General features: G+C 39.8%; 1 protein-coding gene across 3 annotated transcripts in view; it reads right to left on the bottom strand.

Annotated features, from left to right (window-relative positions):
* The window catches only part of Usp14 (ubiquitin specific peptidase 14), a 37,481-nt gene extending 14,311 nt beyond the window's left edge, over nt 1-23,170 (bottom strand). The window contains exons 1-7 of one of the 3 annotated variants that reach the window (XM_063231882.1): nt 23,127-23,170; nt 13,645-13,790; nt 11,930-11,962; nt 8,229-8,333; nt 7,167-7,270; nt 3,900-3,958; nt 516-646 (exon numbers count right to left, since the gene is read on the bottom strand). In XM_063231882.1, the coding sequence (XP_063087952.1) occupies nt 516-646; nt 3,900-3,958; nt 7,167-7,270; nt 8,229-8,333; nt 11,930-11,962; nt 13,645-13,728 (516 nt within the window). In that variant the 5' untranslated portion in view covers nt 13,729-13,790; nt 23,127-23,170. Of the gene's footprint in view, nt 1-515; nt 647-3,899; nt 3,959-7,166; nt 7,271-8,228; nt 8,334-11,929; nt 11,963-13,644; nt 13,791-19,232; nt 19,346-19,380; nt 19,597-23,126 lie in introns of those variants that run through there. The other 2 variants (XM_003474113.5, XM_063231883.1) reach the window with 2 other exon arrangements.
* Between the last annotated feature and the right edge of the window lie 517 nt (nt 23,171-23,687).

Here is a 23,687-nt window from a genome sequence, read left to right as displayed (position 1 = left end):
GGGGGGTGGGTGACTTTTTTGTGCTGGTAACTGAACCCAGGCCTACCAGCCATCAACCACTGAGTACCTTTCCGTTTCTAAGCCTCTACCACTAAGCTACAGCCCTAACCCTATTTATCCCCCTTGATCCCGGAGACTGACCCCAGGGCTTTCACACTGAACTGTGTCTCCACCCTTTTTTATTTTGAGACAGGCTCTTACGAGGTTACCAAGCTGTCCAGGCTGAGCTCAAATGTGTCACTCTCCCATCTCAGCCTCCCAGAAGGCTGGGATCACAGGCCTGCGCTGCCGTGTGCAGCAACTGCAGATGAGGAGCAGAAGCTGAAGCAAGACAACCAACTAACAGACTACTGCCCACTGCAGGCAAGAGACAAGGGTGGTGGTAAGTAAGAGCAGACTGACTTTTGTTATTTCCAAATATATTTTAGAATATATTTCTATATTTAGAAAGTATATTTAAAGAAAACCCCTATACCTTACATTTGCGGCAAGAAAAAGATCGTTGGTCTTATTACCTGTTGAAGATACTGTCCTTGTTCACCTTTCTCTGCAAACTGTGGAAAAGCCATGTGTAAAAACTGCAGTAGAATGATAGGTGGGATACTAGAAGAGGTTTTATCCATGGAATCGAACAAATCTCTAAGGGCTTAAAAACAAAATGAACATCACCTTAGAAAAATACTGACATATTAATATATGTACTATAAATATTTAATTCTTAAATATCACAAAAAAAGTTTAACCACATTTAAGTGAATCTCACAACTGTTTGACTCCTAATAAGAAAAAATAAATATGATTTTACATCTTAAACAACTTAACAGATGACCTTATAAAGCAATTGCTAGCTACAAACAACTTTGGGGCTCTGCCCTCCTGGTCCTTGCCAGCCTTTGTCCTCACAAACAAAGCAGAGCTACTGATTCATTAAAGAGAACACGTGGCCTCTATCCACAGATCAAACAGGCATCATGTCAGCGTCCTGCCACTCTGCCACTGTCCAGCTATTGGGTCCCACTCCCAACTTACCTTTAAACTCATAGCTGGTTCTTACCTACTGAACTCTTGGGAGTGGAAATCTGGCTCCTTAAACACACTCCCCAAAGCTACCCAACAGGTGCAAACCAAAGCTGATTTGATTTCTCGAAAGCTTTCCCTCACACTTATCCCTCCCACCAGCATTAGATCATAGCAGAGGTCCTAGACCCAGCTCTGCTGTCTCGGAGTGCAGAGGTCTCCCTTCCCTCTGCTACCCAAAACTATCACCCCTTCCTCTACTTCATGTACTGCAAAACTCAACTCTAGGCCGCGAGTGATGGCACATGCCTATATTCGTAAGCACTCGAGGCTGAGGCAGGAGGATCATCATGAGTTTGAGGCCAGCCTGGGCGATGCAGTGAGTTTAAGGCCTGGCTGAACTACATAGTGAGACCTTGTCTCAAACAAGAACAACAATAACAACTACAAAAACTCTACTTCATTTTATATTAAAATCTAAGATGAGGGGCTGGGGATTTAGCTCAGCAGCATAAGCGCCTGCCTTGCAAGCAGGCAGTCGTGAGTTCAATCCCCGGTACCGATAAAAAGGAAAACAAACAAACAAACAAAAAAATCTAAGATGAGAAACATCCCACATCATTATTCAGGATTGATGAAATGTTCCTAAATTTAAAAAATGGTATTTAAGAAATGTTAAATATGAGTTTGATCTCCGGTACCAATAAAAATGAAAAAGACCAAAAAAAAAAAATAGTGGACTGGCAAAGTTTGAATCAAGTCTCTATTGTGTACATATTACTGTGTGTTAAAACTCCCAGGTTTTAAACACTGGTGGTTGTCCTATTGTTACAAATGATTCCTTTATTCTTAGGAAATCACAGTGAATGACACCATATATCCCACCTTACTCTAAAATGATTCCAAAGAAAGCTGCATGCTTTACAGAAAAATGAAACAACACGTATTTGTTTAAAAAAAAATATTGATGACTTCACACAACTTTTTTAGTAAATTTACATTTACTTTTTTAAAAAGTTAAAAAGAAGCAAAGATGTAGACCACAAAACATCACAGTATTTGGGGCTGAGGATTTAGCTCAGCGGCATAGCCTTGCAAGCAGGCGATCGTGAGTTCGATCTCTGGTACCGATAAAAAGGAAAAAGACAAAACATCACAGTATTTGTTCCCCACCAATACTATTAGCCTGATGAAATGCTGAGCTACCGGCAGCAAAAATTCAAATGAATTATAAATAAGTGGTCATATTTTCACATTAAAAATTTCAACAAATACAACAAAGATACTTTCAGGCAAAGTGGTTGGAGTAAAATCTAACTCTAAATGATGCTTAAAAACCTACTGCTGAGAGCAATGGACGTTAATGGATAACTACAATGATACACCACCCTGCACCTCTGGGATGGCATATAAAAAAATCACTGGTGATGAGATGTAACATGGTGTACCTCTTTGGGGCTACAGTTTGGCACCTTCCTCCAAAATGTTAAATATAAAATTACCACACAACCTAGCAATTCCACTCCTAGATATATCCCAGATATCCTAGATATCTGAGAAAGGAAAACATTTATCTGCTAAAGATTAGTACATCAATGTTAACAGTATCTGTAACAGTCAAAAAGTGGGAAAAAGCCAATGCTCATCACTGACGAACAGATAAAAGTAATGTTCAATCACACCGTGGATGCAGGCTGGCAATAACTCAGAATGAGGAACTGATACAAGCGACGGAGTGGACAAACCCTGAAAACCTTGGGATGAGACAGAAAGCAGTCACTGAAGACTATATATACACTGTCTAATCCTATTTATATCAAAAGTCCAGAATAAGAAAGTCTGTAAGACAGGAAAAGAGGTGTTTGCAGGGTGGTGAGGAGGAACAAGGGATTACTGTTCAATGTTACAGAGCCATGTTATGAAGTTGGGGTTTCCTCTTCTTTTCATGTTGCCAGGAGTTGTACCCAGGACTTTATGCACACTGGGTAAGAACTCTACCACTGAGCTACATCCCAGCCCACTCAAGTTGGTTTTATCAGTCATTTTCATCAAAATGTCCTAAAATTCACTGTGAATGCACCAGAAAGAACAAAGTGTACAACTTAAATGAGTGAATTGTATGGCATGTGAATTAATTTTAATAAAGCTGTAAAAAAAAGTAAAAATCCTATCAATCTAGTCCAGTGATTTAACAGATTACTCATTTGGGGTTGGGGATTTAGCTCAGTGGCATAAGCGCCTGCCTGGCAAGCATGAAGTCGTGAGTTCGATCCCCAGTACCGGAAAAAAAAAAAAAAAAAAAAGAAGAGTACTCATTTGTATAACTCCAAAATTCTCCTCATGTAATAAAGAAACAAGTTACTTCTACCCTTTAAGACTGTCTACAGCTGGAAACATGGCTCAGAAGAAGAACACTTGCCTATCAAGCATAAGGCCCTCGATCTGATCATCAGTATCACAGAAGAACAGCCTCTCCTCCAGAGACACATCACTGACTCAGAACCGCTAAGACTCCCAAAGTGATCACATCAACCAAGTATCCCCAATTATTCCCAAAAAAATATCTAACAGAACCTGAAACCGAACTGTAATTCAAAATTCCAAAGATCTAAAATGGATGTGAAAAAAAAATTCCAAAGACTTTTCAAAAAGAATATCCATTATAGGTTTAAAATTTAGATGAAATAATTTCTAAGTTATATAATATAAATATTTTTTCAAATCCATCTTATTCAAACATAAATATACACTGTAAATATAAAGGAGGTGGTGTACAAAAGAATTTATCAGTTGAAAAAGTACTGAACAAATTAAGAGTGAAAAGTAACACTTGTTGAATATTATCCCTCACCCCCAAAAAAAGCCATAATTTTGACACTGACCTGCAGTAATATACTGTGCAGAAGCCATTTCCCCTGAAGCTCTCAAGGCACCAGCATACCTGGGAAAGTGAAAACAGAATTAACAGTATTAAATGCATTTTGACACCTCAACTGTAAGTTTCTCAGAGTAATTTTTCTCTTTTGGTTTTCTCCACTTAGGCATTATATACAGATTAGAAAATGGAAAATCATACCCACATATATATAACTGTGGGAGTTTTTTGTATGTTTTTTTGGTGTTGTTTGTTTGAGAGGCACAGTCTCACTATGTAGTTCAGGCTGGCCTTGAACTTACAGAGATCCCCACCCCTGCCTCAGCCTCCCAAGTGCTGGGATTACAGGCATGTGCCACCATGCCCTGCTTACATCTATATTTAGTGTTAACTTCTGCTGTAACATTAAATTACCTAAGTTTCAAGTCAGTTTGCTCATCTATTGTATAGGTTTATATTAAAGAATTTCTAAAGTCTATTGTCAGCTTCATGATGCTCAAGAGCATCGTGGTTTACCAGAGTACAGAGGGCTCATCGCCCAAGGAAATACACCACAGTGCCCAAGCAGAATCTCAGGATGAAAGCTCACACATGACCACTCACAACATGGGACACACACAACACACACACTCACTCGCCCTGAAGACAACTGTGCTTGTATGCAAACATTGACAGCACCTACAACCAGAACCACCGACAGTCACCAACCTGGATAATCACACGGACGCTGAATGAAACAAGCCAGACAATCCTCACAAAGTACAGCCTGCAGGATTCTGTTTAAAATCCAGAATGTACGAACTAATATAAAGTCACAAGCTGCTGGTGGTAGATGGAAGGGATGAGGATGTAATGAGAAAAAGGGTAAGAAAACTTCCTAGGGTGACAGAAGTGCTCCACATGTGGTGTGATCAAAATATATGTGACATGTTTAAATTTTAAAATTTACTATCGCTGGGCGTGGTAGTGTTCGCCTGCAATCCTAGGACTCAGGAGGCAGGAAGGGTGAGGCATGAGGATTGCAACAAGTTTGAGGCTATCCTGGGCTCCACAGTAAATTCAAGGTCAGCCTGAAACTACATAGAGACCCTACCTCAAAAAAAAAAAATTATTACAGCAAAAGAAACGTTGCCATTAATCCCTCTTAAAATAGTGCCTCTTCCTCACTTCTAACACACTTATCCTATCATTCTTGCCACTTCCTGAAGCAGCTGTGGAAGTCTTCTTTCCTGAGTGCCTCTATGAAACGTGATAAGAGCATGGTGGCACAAGCCTGTAATCCCTCACTCGGAGGCCGAGGCAGGAGGATCACTACAGGTTCTAGGCCAGCCTCAGCTAACAGCTAGTTCAAGACCAACCTAAGCTACACAGCAAGACTCTGTCTCAAAAAACAAACAAAAAAGAGGTGTGGTTAAAAGTATGGTGACTGCTGCTACAGTGTGCCATCCAGTGGAAAAGCAGGCTCATTAAAAACAGTCGGTGCGTCCTCATCCACCCTACTCACCTGATTTGAGACTGCGTGACTTCTGACTTCCCCAAAGTCAAAATGACCATGAAAGAGAAATGCTTTAAGTCAACGCAGGACATCAAGGCTGCCATGTCAGCACAACTAACACATACCTCAATGGAAAGCTAAGCTATCTAACTCTTAAACATCCATGACCTGGGCTTAAAGAATGATATCACATCAAAAGTACAAGTGATTAAAAAAAATTAAACTATAGCAAAATTAAATCTTTTGCATATCAAACATACTATCAAAGGAAATAATGCAAAGAATGGAAGAAAATACTTGCAAATTATATTGCAAATTAACTCATTTAGACTATACGAAACACAGCTGAATTAAAAAGGCAAATAATCCAATTAACGCACAGGTGAAGGATATGAACAAACATTTCCCAAAGATATAAGCATATCAAAAGATGACTGACAGTGTTCAACATTAGGAAAATATAATGAGGACGATTCATCATTTCCTACTCTCAGAGCAGGTAGAATCAAAGACAACAAGCAGTGACGTGAAAATGGAGAATCAGAACTTTTTTCATTGCAGTTGAGAATGGCGCAGCCATTTGAACAACAACAGGCAGTCGTTAAGCATTTTAAACAGAATTACCATAGCCCATGGCTGGGATCTAAAATGTCCCCCAAAAGGCTCCTGTTGGATCCTGAGGGCGTAACATCATCAGTGACCAATCCAGTGAGGGACTGGTCATTTTATGGTGAGGAAGATTTAGGAGGTGGGACTGAGTGACAGGGTCCCGGGTACGTGGCCTCCGGGACTATATCTTGCATTGAGCCCTTGTTCTCTGGCTTCTGCTGTCTGCTTCCTGGCCGCCACAAGGGGAACAGCTTTGCTCCTGCACACCCTCCTGCCACCACACTCTGCCACGCTGTGGGCCCAGAAAAAACGTAGGCAGCAGATCTCAAACTGAAGCTTCAGACTATGAACCAAAATAAACCTTTCCTTCCCTAAATTCATTTTTCTTAGGGTTCTGTCACAGTCATGAAAAGCTATACACTATATGAGTAATCTACACACTATAAAATACAGGAGTGTACAGTATAGGAAAAATCTACTTCTAAATATATAACCAAGAAAATGAAAACAGTATGTCCGGGGGCTGGGGATTTAGCTCAGCGGCATAAGCACCTGCCTTGCAAGCAGGCAGTCGTGAGTTCGATCCCCGGTACCGATAAAAAGGAAAAAGACAAAAAAAAAAAAAAAAAAAAAACCAGTATGTCCACACAAAAACTTCCACATGAACATTTGAAGCAGGACTCATAATGCCTAAAAAAATGGATACAATCCAAATGCCCATCAACAGAATTAACAGACACACAAGATTTTCTATATGCATGCAAAGAAATATTTTAAAAGGAATGAGTATTGCTACATCCTATACAGCATAAATGAACCTTGAAACTATTATGCCAACTCAAAGACAGTCTCAAGGGCACACACTACATATTCCAGTTACATGAAAAACCCAGAATGGCAAACATTAAGACAGGAATGAGACTAATGGTTGCCTATAGCTGGAAGTGCATTAAAGGGTACGGAAGTGACTGTCAATGAATAACAAGTTATTTTGGAGAGAGCTCTAAATATAGATTTGATAGTTGCACAATCTTATAAAAACCACTACCACTTTAAAAGTATGATAGATGACTACCCCAATAAAGATGCTAAAACCAAAACAATGCTACCTACACAAGCATGACCCTCCCTTACACAAGCAAGAGTTGAACCATTTCTTTCCAGACTTACCTTTTAAGGGCATCTTTGAGTTCAGGCACAGAACGAATACATTGGACAGTAGCATTCATGTAACAAGTATTACCAAGGTTTGTCAATCCACATGGTAATTCCATCTGATTTAAAAAAAAAAAAAAAAAAGATTAACTTGTTTTTACAAGGTATATCATCACTAAACTCTGCACTTCTGAGTCAAATACCACTTAGCAATCCTGGCCAATTTATATTCTACCTTCACTCTAAATTGGTGTTTTGTTTCTCCCAACAAACAATTTCTATTTGCACTGTGCTGGCCATTCTGTTTGAATTTCCCTCTTGAAAATAAGATAACTATATCATGACTCTTTCACAGAGTTACCAAGAAAATAGGGCAGTAGTGGTCATAGTGGCCACACCTGTAATCCCAGCACTCAGGAAGCTGAGGCAAGAGGTCACAAGTTCAAGGCCAGTCTAGGCTACAAAGAGTTCAAGGTCAGCCTGAACCACAAAGCAAGACCCTATCTCAAAAAGAAAAAAAGAGAGAAGGAAAAAAAACATAAAGATGACAGCAAAACAATACACTTTTTAAAAAACACACAAAGAAGAACATTACATAAATGCTAGATGTTTATAAATAAATGTTTGACACACATGTGTTGGCCCATTTCTGAACTGATTTTTCATTTACATTCAGAATAGCAGCTGGGATGCAGCTCAGTGGTAGAGCACTTGCCCAACACACACAAAATTCTGTGAGCCCTGGCATCACAAAGTGAAAAACATATAAACCATATATATTTAACATGGAAGGTTCCAGCAAGGTTTGATAGCACACACCCAGAGTCGCAGCACTCAAAAGGCTGAGACAGGGGAACTGCTGTAAGTCTGATGCCAGCCTGGGCTATCTAGTAAGTTAAAGGCCAGCCTAGACTACACAGCAAGACCCTCTCTTTAAACAAACAAAATCTTATTATCGTTAAAACACATACATCTCGATATTAGGGATTAAAACATTTAGATGCTGCTTCCCGAACAATATCTTATTAACTGCAGTTTAAGAAGTAGTGATCAAACACAAAGTATGCCACGTCTTACAGCAGAAGCTAACTGTTCTTCTGTCATGTCTTCAACGAAGACAGTTTTAGCTGTGGGTTCCTCTGGAAGAGCATCTGCTGAGCCCATCATTAGAAGAGTCATCCCCTGTTACATAGAAAAAAATTAATTTCACGGAAATCCTCAAGAGTTGATGTTTATATTCACTAAAAAAGAGAAATACATGTTATTTTATCTGCCAAAAAGGTAAATCTACAGAAAGTAGATTCCCTGTTACACACAGATGGCAATACAGAGTGACTTTAGATGACAAAGTTCTAAAATGAGATTGTGAAGCTACACAACTCTGTAAGTAAATTACTAAAAATCACTGAATTGTTAAAAAATTAAAAAGCACTGAGGAGGCTGCTTAAGGTTAGGAAGTCACTTGTTACCTACAAGTAAGCACAAAGAAACTTTAGAATAATGAAATTTCTAAATTTTTATTGTAGTGATGGTTATACAACTATATAAAATTACCCAAATTCATTAAATTTTACACCAAAAATAGTTGAGTTTTTCCCTATAAAAATTATTCCTGAATAAACAAGAAAAAAATAAACACTGCTTGCTGTAAAATACTACTAATGTTTCCGACACGGAGGGAGAGGAATTCCCCAAATGATCATTAACATTTGATAGCATATTTTCTCCTTATAACAAGCTAAAAATAATAAGGTGTTTTCTATAAAAGCCTATTGTGTGACAACTATTTACAGTGAACACATATATTGTCATAACATGAAAATCTTCATTACCAGAAAACATTAAATCAATTATAGACTAAAACAGTATAAATTATTCAATTCTATAATCCTACACATTAAGCAAACACACCCAATATAAGTGCTAACACTTCATACAATAAACAATGAAGATGCTGTAACCCTGGTATGTGAACAACACTTTACTCTCTTACTCAATGTCTGAAACAGAAGAAAGACATGAAAGCAAGTCAAGGGAAAGTAATGTGAGAAGTGGAAGTTTAACACAGCAGCAGCAGCAGCAAAACGGAAAGAATAAAAAAGCCAGAGAAAATTTTTCAAATACTCAAATAAGGATGAAAATTAGTAAATTAGAAAAGTGAGAAATTCATAGTTTAAGAGTGCCTATGTTGCCAAGCACATGCCTGTAATCTCAGCACTCAGGAGGCTGAACCAGGAGGATCGTTGAGAGTTCGAGACCAGCCTGGGCTACAAAGTGAGTTCAAGCCCAGCCTGAACTACATAGTGAGACCCTGTCTCAAAAAAAAGAAAAAAAGCTTATGTTGAATCCTGCATTTTATTCTTTTCATTTTTCCACAGACTTTTTATGACAGCAGCAGAGCAGTACTAAGTCATCAAACAATCTTTTTCCAAAGTCAACTGTCTTAGAATAGCTATAACAAAAAATATGTAAGACTTTAACAAGAAAACTATTTAATAAGCTTACTTGAGGATGTTAAAAAAAAAAACCTAACAGGTATAAAAGTGCATATCTATAACGCTACCTACTTGAGAGACTGAGGTAAGAGCATCACCAGTTCAAACTCAACCTAGGCAACTTAGCAAAACTCTCCCAGAAAATAATTTTTAAAAAAAAATTTTTTTTGGAAACAGGTATAGCTTTGTAGTGCAGGCTGGCCTTCAACTATGTAGCCGAAGGTGGCCTCACTCGAAGCCATCCTCCTGCCTCAGCCCCACCAAGTGCTGAGATTACAGCTGTTTACCACCACACCCAACACAAAATAAAATTTTCTTAAAAGGCTAGTGATGTAGGTCAGTGGCAGAAGGCCCCTGGAGTTGGGAAGCAGGGCACTTAAATAATTGAAGGACATGACAAGATGACCCAGAAAAATTAAAAATTATTGCAAAGATAATTAAAAATTTTATATAAATTTAATGAAATTCAGATCCATGACAATAGCAAGAAATTTCTAAGGAAGAAAAAGAAATTAGCTGAACATGGTGGCACACACTGTAATTCCCAGCACTCTGGAATTCCCTGAGTTCAACTCCAGTAGCACAAAACAAAAACCTTTGGGATGGGAGAATATTAATAAGGACTAAGGAGTACAAGATTTCTTTTAGAGGGCCTGGACAACTTAGCAAGATCCTATCTCAAATCAGAAATTAAAAAAGCCTGGAGATGTAGTTCAGAGGTGCCCAGCTGTTAGCATACTATGTGATTTTAGTCACTGGCATGGTTTCAGAGATTCTGTCTTCCCCACTGCTCTATGAACTATCCTGTGAGCGGGACACCATGGCAAGAGGATCATAAAACCTCACAAGATCCTTTAATAAAAAAAAAAAAAAGACTGAGAATGTAGATCCGTGAAAGAGCATCTCTGTACATTAAAAAGAAAAAGGAAACATAGTAAGATATACACTCTCCTCAATTTGTATTCAACACTATTAAAAGTCAAGAAAGAAGTTAGGCAAGAAAAAAATTAGAAGTCACTTTTTATCAATTACATCTCCAAAAAGTTAGAATTCATAGATTAGAAAGAGAAAAGTAAAACTATCATTATTTGCAGACAACATGGCTACACACAAAGATAACTCAATGGAACCTATCCAAACACTACTAAAACTATTAAGTAACTATAAGGTCACAGATGACCTGAAAAAAACTCAGTAACATTTTAGTATTCTACTCATTAACAGAGGAAATCCGCTGGGCCGGGGATTTTAGCTCAGTGGCATAAGTGCCCACCTGGCAAGTGCAAGGTCATGAGTTCGATCCCTGGTAGAATAAATAAATAAATAATCAAAAATGCTACAACCAAGTAATAACCAGTTCTAAGAATGTGACAAAAACTATACAAGGCTGAGTCAGATAGCTGCAAGCCTGTAATCATAGCTATGCAAGAGGACCACAAATTCAAAGAAGACTGGACAATTCAGTGAGACACTGTTTCAAAAACACTAAAGGCCACATGCATGGTGGCTTATGCCTGTAACCCCAGAACTCTGGGAGGAGGACCACTGTGATCAAACACAGTCTGGCTAAGTTGGTGACTTAGAGAGATTCTGTCTGAAAAAACTTTAAAAGGCAGGGACAGGGGTCAGTACAAAGCCCCTGGGTTCAATCTCTGTATTTTAAAAAAAAAAAAAAAAAAGTGGGGGTGTGTTTACAGCTCAGTGCTGGAGCACTTGCCTAACATGTGCAAGGCCTTGAGTTCAAAGCCCAATGATGGAAAAAGAGAATCCATACAAGATCTCCACACTGAAAAACTACCATTCTTCTAGGAAAAACAAAGACCTAAATAAATGGAGACGTATACCATATTCAAGGATTATAATACTCAGTATGAAGATTCATTCTCCCCTACCTGAAATACAGATTATGTATACAATTTCCAACAAAATTCCAGGCATCGAACTATACTACATGTACCAATAGACTTATTTTAAAGAAGTACATAAATGAAAATGAACTAAAATACTCTTGAAAAGGGAGAAAAAATTGGAGAACTTATACTGTATTATTTCAGGACACTGTTAATAATCAAGACACTTTAATAATCAAGATCAATCAAACAAGAGCACAAAAATAGTCCTACAATTGACTTTTCAAGAAAAACTATCACAAATCAATGGGAAAAGGAAAGCATTTGCAATATAGGGTACCGCAACAACAATGTACATGGGGGAAAAAAAATCACTTGGAATTTATTTTAGTGCAACAATTAGGTTACTGCATTACAATAAGTTAATACTTACAGTTTTTATTTTGATGTTCCCCCAATCATCATCCTGTTTCAGACAAAAAAAAAAAAAAAACTTTAACCACCTCTATACAAGTACTAAGTTTTAACCTACCTCAAAATAAAATTTAAAATTTACAGTGTATAGATTTTGTTCAAAATTACTGCAACAAAGAGTCTTTATTTAAACATACACAGTCCTAAAACCAAGTAGTCAAACAACTGCTTAAACTACATAAAGTAATACAATGTCAGATAGTAAACTCGGCAGCATCAAGAACTACAAACACGCTGAGCAAGCAGCTTGGCGTCCTGGCACATCCCAGCACTGGGAATGCTATGGCAGGAAAATCACTGTGGGTTCAAGGCCAGCCTGACTGCACTCTGTCTCAAAAACAAACAAACCTGGGGCCGGGGGCCTTGCAAGCAGGCAGTCGTGAGTTCGATCCCCGGTACCGATAGAAAGATCCCCGGTACCGATAAAAATGAAAAAGACAAACAAACAAACAAACAAACCACTACCATACTTATCAACTACTAAAGGCTCGAATGATGACAAATGACAGACCCTAATTTTCTGCAAGTCTGAAAACAGTGGAGCTAATCAGTAGCCTGTATGACAAGAAGGAACAGTAATTTATGATCTAAAGCACTAAAGTGATTATGTAATTTGTTGTCCAAACCAAGACTCTTAAGCATGCAAGTACTAATAAAAATTATACCACAAGAATAAACCAGATGGCCCATTGCCATCTTACAATATTTCCACATCCAAAAATCTTCCTCAAGTCCTAAATTTCATATCTACGTAGAAATTAAGAAATATTTCCACTTTAATGTACTAAATAAAAATCGAAGTACCGGGCTAGGGATTTAGCTCAGCTCAGTGGCATAAGCGCCTGCCTTGTAAGCAAGCAGTCATGAGTTCGGTCCCTGGTACCGATAAAAAGGAAAAAGGCAAAAAAAATCGAAGTACCAAGACAGGCACGGTGGCATTCAACTGTAATTCCAGCACTTGGGAGGCTGAGGCAGGAAGACCACCATGAGTTTGAGGTCAGTCTGAGCTACAAAGTGAGCTGAAGGCCAGCCTGAAATGCAGAGCGAGACCCTGTCTCAAACAAACCAAAATCAAGAAACTCAAAACAAACAAAAAAACACCATCAAAGTAACTACAAGAAAAAATGGTTCTTTTTCTTAAAATTACTTTTTATCTCATCATCAGATAGGTAATAACAATTACGCTTAAAATAAAAGGGTTCTCCTCTAATATGTGGAATACAAAAGGAAAATGAAAAAATTTAAGGGCCTTGGTTCAGGGCTTTGACAAAGACATTGAATTGCTTCAAATTTCAACATCCAAATACATGCACAAAAACACATTGTGTAGTATCTTTTAAAAAGTAAATCTACCCATATTGTTTCATATTTTTAGTAAAGTTTTTCATGTAAGATAAAATGACTGAAGAAGACATACAAATAAACTTTAAACAAAATAAAATCAGTACTTTTAATACATCCTCGGGTTGCATATCTATCTACTGCAAAATAAACTTTTAAATGATACTTTCACAGAGTATTTTGAAATAGGTACAATGTTCCTCCTATACAAGGTGAATACACAGTTAAACCTCACAGACCACATACCCTGGGTAAATAAAACATGATTCTGATGTTACAGTAGTGTGAACATTTTCACATGTTGCTTTCACGGTGAAACAGGGTGACATGTACCTTCAGCGTCCCTCCTTTCACCATGACTTTCTGCCTGGCAGGCTGGACTCCAGTCAGCGCAAACAGCTGTGCCTTGAACACCATTGGAGGTTCATCAGTATTCAATTCCACGCCTTCGAACTTCTCCTTTCCCCATTTTACAGTAACTGCAAACAAAATCAGTGTTTTTTCATTTATAATATAAGGCTTCAGACTTAGAAAAGCCTTCGGGTTCATCTATCAGGCTAACTCTTCCCCTCTACTCCACCATACTGGAGGAGACTGAGCCCAAGTACTCACTGCTAGCAAGCCACTCATTACTGAGCTATACTTCTGACTTTTTTAATTTTTTTATTTTGCAACAGAGTCTCACTAAGTGGCGAGAATTACACGTACATGTATCAAGCCTGGATTTATTCTGTTCTCAAAAACTGAACTTGCAGGCTGGGGATTTAGCTCAGCAGCATAAGCGCCTGCCTTGCAAGCAGGCAGTCGTGAGTTCAATCCCTGGTACCGATAAAAACGAAAAAGACAAAAAAGACAAAAAAAAAAAAAAAAAAACCTGAACTTGCCCTCCATGTTTTTATCTTTTTGCATCATAACACGCACTTAAGAATGACATGCGGAACTGGGGGTTTAGCTCAGCGGCCTAAGTGCCTGCTTGGCAAACATGAAGTTCCATCTCTGGTACAAAAAAAAAAAAAAAAGACATTCAACTGGATGTAGTGGTACACACCTATAATCCAGCACTCAGGAGGCTGAGGTAGGAGGATCCCCATGAGTTTGAGGCTACACAGTGAGTTTAAACCAGCCTGAACTATGTGGTGAGATCCCATCTCAAAAAACAAAACAATGGGGGCTGGGGATTTAGCTCAGTGGCATAAGAGCCTGCCTTGCAAGCAGGCAGTTGTGAGTCCGATCCCCAGTACCGATAAAAAAAGACATACATATAGTAGGTCCTGAATAAAACTTCACTGGCTCTAACTCAACTTTTGATTATATAAACAGAAATTTAAGAGAAACTGATTCACTAAATGTTAAAAAACTGGTTAGTAAATACGCGGGTCTTCTAAATCATACTCGACAATCTATGAATCTCTGATCACACTGAATCATCTCCTAGAATAAGGTTCATGATGTGTTTAATTAAAGAATCATTCAACAGAGCAATGGGGAAAAGCTTGGTTTACAAATAGGAAAAAAAAGGACCCAGGGATTTAGCTCAGCAGCATAAGCACTCGCCTGGCAAGCGCAAGGTGGTGAGTTCGATCCCTGGTAGCAAAAAAAAAAAAAGAAAGAAAAAAAAAAACTCTGGAGAAAAAGGACAGTGAGAACATGCTAAGGAATACAAACTCTGCATAAAAGGTGTGGGAGGAATAGGTGGTGTTATTCCCAAGAAAGCGGTGCTCCAATATTAAGAAGAATCTAAAGATAAACTAAAATCATTAATAAATATAGAAACCTCACGTCACAGCCATCAGGACACCTAATTCTTTTTAAACAACTGAGGGTGCACGCCTATGAGCCCGGCACTACAGGCAGGAGAATCCAAAGTCTGACCCCAACTCAGGCAACTTAGCAACTGAGTGAGCCTGATACAAAATAAACACAAATTTTAAAAAACCTGGGGATGTAACTCAGTGAGAAGGCCCTACGTTCAGTCTCCAGCACTGCTTTCCCTCCTACCAAAACTAAATCTTTCTTTAAACAAAAAATAACAAGTGTTGGCAGGAATATGGAGGAAACTGGAACTCTTGCGCACTGCTGGTAGAAACATAAAATGACAGCCACTGTGGAAAACAATATGGCATTGTCTCAAAAAAATTAAACAGAAATACCATATACAACTGTACCCAGAAGTACTGAAAGCAGGGAGTCAGACATTTGTATACCAATGTTCATAGTATAATTGAAGAAAAACTGGTAATAACACACTGTTGAATATTATTCAGCCTCAAGAAGGAAATTCTTACAAATACCACCACATGGATGAATTGGAGACACTATGTTGAGTAAAGTAAGCCAGTGACAAAAAGGCAAATACTATATGATCCCACATATATGAGGTATCCAAAACAGTCAAATTCATAGACAAAAAGGTAAGTGTTGCTGTCAGTGGCTAAGGTAAGCAAAAACAGATTTTGTTTTTTGATTTTTTTTTAGATAAAGTATACAGTCCAGATTGATTTTTTGTTTTTGTTTTTTGGTACCAGGAATCAAACTCATGACATCACACTTGCCAGGCAGGCGCTATGCCTCTGAGCTATATCCCTGGCACTAGACTGGTCTTGAATCTGCTTTCTAGCACAGACTCACCTAGAGCTAGACATCCCCCTGACAGCCTCCTGAGTGATATAGCATTTCTCACCTGTGTGCCAGGAAGCACAGTTGGGAATTTAATGGGTACACAGTTTAAGTATGAAAACAAAAAACTTTCTGGAAATAGATGGTAATGATGTTTGCTCAAAATATCAATATAAACATACATCGTGACACATGCTTAAACACCAGCATTCTGGGACACTGAGGCAGGAAGGAGGACTTCATATTCAAGCTCAGCCTGAGCAACTTAGCAAGACTCTGTTCAAAAATAAAAATAAAAAGGGCAGGGGATATAAAGGCCCTGAGTTCACAAGAAAAAAATTAAAAATGAGTATACTCAGTGACATACTATTTAACCCTTAAAAGTGGTTGAAACAGGATGCTGTGGTATGCACTTACAGACTCAGCTACTTGGGAAGCTAAGGCAAGATGATCACAAATACTTTAACACACACACACACAAATCACATTGGGGCATGGTGACACACATCTGTGATCCCAGCTACTTGGGAGGCTATAGCAGGAGGACTGCAAATTCAAGACCAGTCTGGGCATCTCAGCAACCCTGTCTCAAATAAAAATTAAATTTAAAAAGAGGGGTTGGGGATGTAGCTCAGTGTAAACAAAAAACTTTGTATGGGTTCAACCTTTGGTGCCAGAAAAAAAATAAATAAATAAACAAAAACAAAACTGTCAGCCTCATAAAACTGCTAACTTTAGAAATAAATAATAAATATACACTGTCTATACTAAAAAGTTTTATCTTCTCAAACACAAGAATCCACAAACACGGCTATGTGATTTCCAACTTCTGAAATCAGAATTTGAAAACCTGACCCTGACTCCAAATCCCAATTTTACCACAGTTCAATGAATGTGATGATCACTCATTCAAAAACAAGCACAATATTAAGAATTACAGACTCTGTCAATTTACTGTGATGGGAGTTTATTGGAAGTTGTTAAAATAATTAACAATTTGGCATACTGACTACAGAAGCACAGACGAATGCATGATGAGCAAGGAAAGATTTCTTGGAGGAAATGTTAACTTTTGAAGTATAACCGTCAAGTTTGAGACTCAAGGAAAAAATATGATATTGGTGAGAGAATAAAAATATTCCTTAAAAAAGTAAAGAAAGGGCTGGGGATTTAGCTCAGCAGCATAAGCACCTGCCTTGCAAGCAGGCAGTCGTGAGTTCGATCCCTGGACCAATTTAAAAAAAAAAAAAAGTAAAGAAAAACAGGGTCAGGGATTTAGCTCAGGGGCAGAAGCACCTGTCTGTCAAGTGCTAGGTCATGAATTCAATCCCTGGTACCAAAAAAAAGAAAAGAAAAACAATCAACAACCTGAAGAAGCATGGTGTGCTGAGATAAAAGTAATCCCCAGGATAAAGGAAAAGTAGCAGATGAAACTAGAACCTGATAAGGGCTCAGGTGAGAAGGACCACACAAGTTAGATTTAAAAACATACTATGAACAGGGCATGCTGCTTCATGCCTGTAATCCCAGCACTCAGAAGGCTGAGGGAGGAGGATCATTGTAAAGTTCAAGACCAGCCTGGGTTACAAAGTGAGCTCAGGGCCAGCCTGAACTACATAGTGAGACACTGTCCTAAAAAGACAATCAATCAATCAATAAATAAGTAAATAATAAAAACATACATATAGGCTTTATGTTGTAGGCAATGTGTAATACTCGCAGTTTTCATGAAGGTTATTATGGTCTACTTTAATCATTATTAGCTGACCTAGAAGTAAAGAAAGATGAATTTTAAGGTGGCACAACTGTAATCACTAAGGTAAGATGGAAGTGTGACAATAGGCGGCTGGAGACTTAGCTCAAGGGCAAAGTGCCTACTTAGTAGGCCCAAGGCCCTGGGTTCAGGCTCCAGCACCACAAAAATTTAAAAGAAAAATATGACAATAGTATAAACTAAAGACAATATAAATCAAAATAGTCCTAAAATTTATTTAGCTAGGCTACAGTGGGGAAGTTAAACTTTATTCCTGTCCACAAAAGGAGAGTAATACCAATGGCACAAGATCATGCTGAAGACTGAATCAAAATAACACATATAAAACCTAAGCTCTATGTCAGGAACACAGGAGGGGGGTTCAATAACCTTTATCCCAGTTTTAGTATCTGGATATTTAGTTTTATTGAAACTTAGGAAATAGCACTTAAAATGTTCCCTTTATTTTAATATAAGGCTTTATGCTGGCCCTGGGAATAGTCTCAATATGGAGATGTCAAAATACAGGTCTTTAGAAGTCTACTTCAAAACCTGATTTGGGAAATAAGAAAAAGAGCTCAAAACAGATTCAGTTTTTAAAACAAACTTTCGTGATTGGTGGCTTTTTTTTTTTTTTTGGCAGAACAAAGAGGCAGATTTTGTTTTATACATATAAACCGACCAGTGTCTTTTAACTATCAGCACACAGCCTTCTTCATCACCATTACTTAATGTCTCCTAAATTTTACACTGCACAAATAGAGTATTTCAAGAACCATTCTACTGTTAATTGCTGCAGCTTTAAAGGGGGTTGAATCATCATTACTAAAATATTGATTCTGAGTATCAAAAAAAGACTTAAAATTATTCTTTCGATTTATATCGTTCTTTGAAAATACATCAATACAGGACGTGTAACAGAGTAAAAAGTCAGAAATGGTCAATGAGTCACATATCCACATTCAAGTGGAGCCACCACACACATTTTAGGTGCCATTTTGAATAATACTGAGAAACAGTAAGGTCTATTAACCAAGTAAAAATGTGATTTCTGACTAATACCACAGACGGCCGTCAAGCCGTCTGTCCCTGAAACGTCAGAAACGATGTCCATGGATATCTGCACCCATCAACCTCTCAAGGCGAACAGTCTGCCTCTGATACATCCAATACAACAGATGCACAATGAAAACGAAGAAGCAAAAACGCAGATTTGCAAACTGCCTCGGCTTAGAACTAAAATTACTACAGAAGGGTCGGCAGACGAAAAGGCAGGAGGGAAAGCCCATGTAGAATGAAGGGTCATCTCACATCTTGGGCCCCTCCACCTATATCCTCTTTCCCGGCCCCCTTCCACGGTTATAGCGGAGAAGCCCACAGGCCAGCTCCGCACCTCCAGCCTGGACCCGGCACCTGGGACACACCCTCCTCTCTCCCAGCATACTAGCACGGCGACAACTATTCTGCAGAGTCACGTCTCTGAGTCTTCCCTATTTCCGCTCCCGCTCCCATCCCACCCGCCCGCTGGCCCACGAGGAAAGCGCTGCCACACGTGGTCATCCCGGGCCAGGTTCCTCCCGGTACCGCCGCCAACCGCGCAGTTCCCGGGCCTCCCGGGCCGCCGCCGCCTCTGCTGTCCAGGCCTGCGCGGAGGCCTCGGAAGGCCGGCGAGCGCGACGCGAGGCGAAGCCGGAGCTCACCGGAGTATAGCGGCATGGTGGGGTACGAGGGGGGCGGGGGCGCTGGAGGGCTGGGCCTGGCGAGGTCAGTGGAAGGAAAGGAACCAGAAAAAGCTCGTGGAGGTGGCCAAGGTGGACGCGCTACAGCGGCGGTGGATTGGGTGCGACGAGGTTCATTCAAACCGGCCACTAGCGATGACGCAGCAGCGCGCGGTCAGAGCAACCGCAGGGCGAAGGCGCAGCGTGACGGAAGGAGGCGGGGCCTGGGCAGGGGCGGGGCTTGGGCGAGAGGCAGGATGGGAGGGGCGGGCAGAGCGAGGCAGAGGCGGGGCAACGGAATGGGGGTGGCCTCTGGACGCTCTCCGCCCCTTAACCTCGGGGGTGTTTCGTCCCTCCTTGCCCACTAATTTGGGTGGGAGCTCTGGTCAATTCAAAATTGACTACACGTGTCTGGACGTCTGTCTGGTACCCCGACTGCTGTGTTTCTTAGAAAGTGACTTTTAACTCGTTTTCAAAAATGGTGGGTCAGTGCAACAGAGGATTTTATTCTTGTTAATATATCCAGTAGAAGAGCTAGAAGTTGAGAGGCCTTGCTGAGTGCATGGATACGTATAGACAAATTTTTTTTGTTTTTTGCCTTACTGAGGATTAACCTAGAGCCTGGCACATGTTAGGCAAGCGCTCCATCACTGAGTTATTTCATTTTATTTTTTGAGACAGGCTCTAAATTTACAGGTAAACTTCAAAATTGCAATCTTCCTGCCTCAGCCTCCCAGGTAGTTGTGATTACAGACAGTTGCCAGGTTTCTAAAATTTTTTTGGCGAAGTTATAAGGTATTGAGCATTGGGATTATAAGTGTAAATTAATGATTGTAGAGTCAGCTGTCTTGAATCGCAGTTACTAGCTGGGTGACTGTACCTCGGTTTCTCTGAAAAATGGAAAAAAGCTGGTTTGTGATAGGATTGTTACAAGAGTTATGTAAGGCGGTGTAAAGATATTCAGCGCAGTGCATTGCACAAAGCATGCAATAAATGATAACTATTAAATGACACAGTGAAGACTTGATTTGTAGGGTTGTGATTTAATATAGGCTGTAGGAAGCATTATTTCCTGTTTTCCAAATGTCTGCATGTATATTTCTATAAAATATATATTTTAGGGGCTGGGGATTTAGCTCAGCGGCATAAGTGCCTGCCTTGCAAGTGTGTGGTCGTGAGTTCAATCCCCAGTACTCATAAAAAAGAAAAAGACAAAAAATAGAAAATCTATTGCATTGGTCACTTATGAAAAGTGTTGTTCCTGTCCAAGTCCTAATAGGAAAAAAAAAAAAGTGTTGTTATCCTTCGAGGACTGATGGAGGCCTTAAGATAGAAGTGTTTGGATGCAAACTGCACACTGATCATCAGGACTCCCACCTGTTTCCCAGGCTGTAACTTTCATCACTTCTGTTTCTTTCACATATGAATCAACAGGAGCCACAGTCACCTGTTTGATAGATTACGATGAGGGTTAGGGTTCATTGAGTACCTGGCCTTATTTGATGCTGTGAGCGAGCTCTAAGGATGCTGGTTTCATCCTGTGCCAGACCAAGGAGTCTTCTGGGTCCATTTGCTTTTCAGCATCCTCCAAAGCCTTGTACTACTGACTTCTTCCAGCCTCTCAGGGGCGCCACTGACCAAAGTGTAAAATGCATGGAAGCAAAGCAAGAATGTGGAATCCACTAGCAACCCAAAGGAAGCATAAAAGGCCGTGTGCAAAGCTGCCCTTCATCTGTGTCAGAGAGCATCATAAAAGAGTGCAAGTTTGTCCATGCGCCATACCTAGCTAGGTGTTGGGAGCTGTTGAAGCTGGAAATTGACCACCTGTGCAATGCTGGAGCATAACCATTCCAAGAACAGGGGCTGGAGATTAAGCTCAGCAGCATAAGCACCAGCCTTGCAAGCTCATGGTCCTGAGTGCAATCCCCAGTACCGATTAAAAAAAAAAATTCCAAGAACAAAGAGCACCTGGGGAAGCCACCTGAAGAAGTTGTTTCAGCCCATAGAACACCTTCCTCCAACCCCCAAGACAATCTGACACTGGGGTGTCATGTGACATTAATATAAATATATAAATAACATATATAATGTTAAATGCTAAAATATATAAATAACAGCCTCTGCAATGAGGGGCCAGTACCTTTCCTCCCATCCGGAGGATAAGGACTCCCTCCACCTGACCCCAGCTTTGTCTTCTTATTTTTCTCATCCTCTCGGGGTCTTTAACCCCAAGAACCTCAGGAGTCGCATGGGTCACAGCAGCTAAGCCCTCATCTGTAGGTATTTAATGGATAATTTTCACTTTAAATAATGAATGTCATTGTAAGATCCTGACTTGCAAGTTTATGAATGCCAGTCCTCTAAAATACAGCAAAATGTCTGAAAGGTTTTTATTGACTGTGATCTGTTGGCTTATAGTAAGCCCCTCCTCATCTAGCCAACAAATCCTGTCGAACTTCAATTTTCATTTATCGCTAATGCTTTCATATAAACTTAAAGTCTACTGATACAGTTACTCCTTGTGATAACTGGGATTACACTGTTAGCAGTTATATTCAGGAAGTATATAGTGTGTCCAAGACAGTCAGTACAGGTGCTGTGCAATGAAATGAAGCAAAGGCAAGGCAGAAAGAGTAGGAACGTCAGGACATGCACACATCAGCTCCACAGCTCTCTGAATTGGACCTCTTGGGTGGAAATAACAGAAACCAGTGCATTGATGAGTGCAATATAGGGCAGCCAGCAGAATCAATAGCAAAACCAGAAAACCAAGCACAGAAAATGGATAGGGACCAAGAGAGATGGGCAGGGGCTGGGGATTTAGCTCAGTGGCATAAGTGCCTGCCTTGCAAGCAGGCAGTCATGAGTTCGATCCCTGGTACCAATAAAAAGGAAAAAGACCAAAAAAAAAAAAAAAAAAAAAAGAGAGAGAGAGAGAGAGAGAGAGAGAGAGAGAGAGATGGGCAGCAGGGAACAAAGGCAAGGTCACTCCGCCTCCACCTATGGAGCAACTTCTCAGCCCATGTGTACCTCATCCAAGCAAGAGTCTCCTCTGAATATATAACTGGCCGGTGTGCCTTTAATATATAAGCCAGTGATAAGGGATGGGATGTTTGTCCTGCTCCAACCAGACACACTGAGTGGTAGGGTGTGGACTTCCCAAAATGGAAAAAAAATTTTTTTGGCCGGGTGCAGGAGCTCCCACCTATAATCCCAGTGCAGTTCTCTGGAGGCTGACATAGGAAGATCGTGAGTTTGAAAACAGCCTGGCTTACATAGCAAATTTCAGGCCAACCTGGATTATGAGTGAGATCCTATCTCAAAATACAAACAAAAGGAACAACAAAAAGCCATGTATTAATTTCTCATAACTATGGTAACCAATTAGCACAAATTTGGTGGCTTTAAACACAGATGGGGCTGGGGATTTAGCTCAGTGGTTTAAGTGCTCCTGGCAAGCATGAGTTCGTGAGTTCAATGCCCGGAACCAAAAAAAAAAGAAAAAAGAAAAAGATCATTTTAAGGGGCTGAGGATTTAGCTCAGCGGCATAAGCGCGCACAGTCGTGAGTTCTATCCTTGGTACCAAAAAAAAAAAAAAAAAAAAAAAAAAGACAGATGTATTCTTGGACAGTTCTAGTGGTCAGAAGTCTTAAGAATAGCCTTGACCTTTAAGTATAGGTGGGGCTGTGTCCCTTCTGAAGGCTCTAGAGTAAAATCCATTCCTCACCTTTTCCACATGCCAAAGGTCTTCAGCTCCGCGCTGCATCCGCCCAGACTGCATCTCTCCAACTTCCGAATCTCTTTCACACCTCATGCTACCTCCCTCTTAAATTCCTTGTGATTACATTGGCCCAACCTGGTTAACCCAGGATAATCTCATCCTAAAATCTTTTATCACACCAGCAAATTCCTTTTGGAAGGCAACATATTCACAGGTTCAAGATTAGGATGTACATCTATTTATAGAAGCATCAGTAAAGACTGCCACAAATAAAAAAGTAACAACCACTGCACTCCCTTATAGCAGCTACCATTTAATATCTCTGTTTTCTTTTTATTAAAGTATAACATTGGAGGGCTGGGGATTCAGCTCAATGGCTCAAGTGCTTACCTGGTAAGTGCAAGGTTATGAGTTCGATCCCTGGTACCAAAAAAAAAAAAAAAAAGTATAATATTGGAGGGAAGAAGTCCAGCCTTAAATACTTTAAGATCCCCCTGTGTTTTAGATATATACACAGAATGGTACCTTGTGCAAAAAGGTATTCATTACGCTGAGCTGGTGACACAG

This window comes from Cavia porcellus, unplaced genomic scaffold (assembly GCF_034190915.1).
Source record: "Cavia porcellus strain 051 isolate PalLab524CR breed Dunkin Hartley unplaced genomic scaffold, mCavPor4.1 scaffold_20, whole genome shotgun sequence".
In the NCBI taxonomy this organism is placed as follows: domain Eukaryota; kingdom Metazoa; phylum Chordata; class Mammalia; order Rodentia; family Caviidae; genus Cavia; species Cavia porcellus.
The sequence above is the reverse complement of the archived record's forward strand: the minus strand, read 5'-3'. Positions and strand labels throughout refer to the sequence as shown.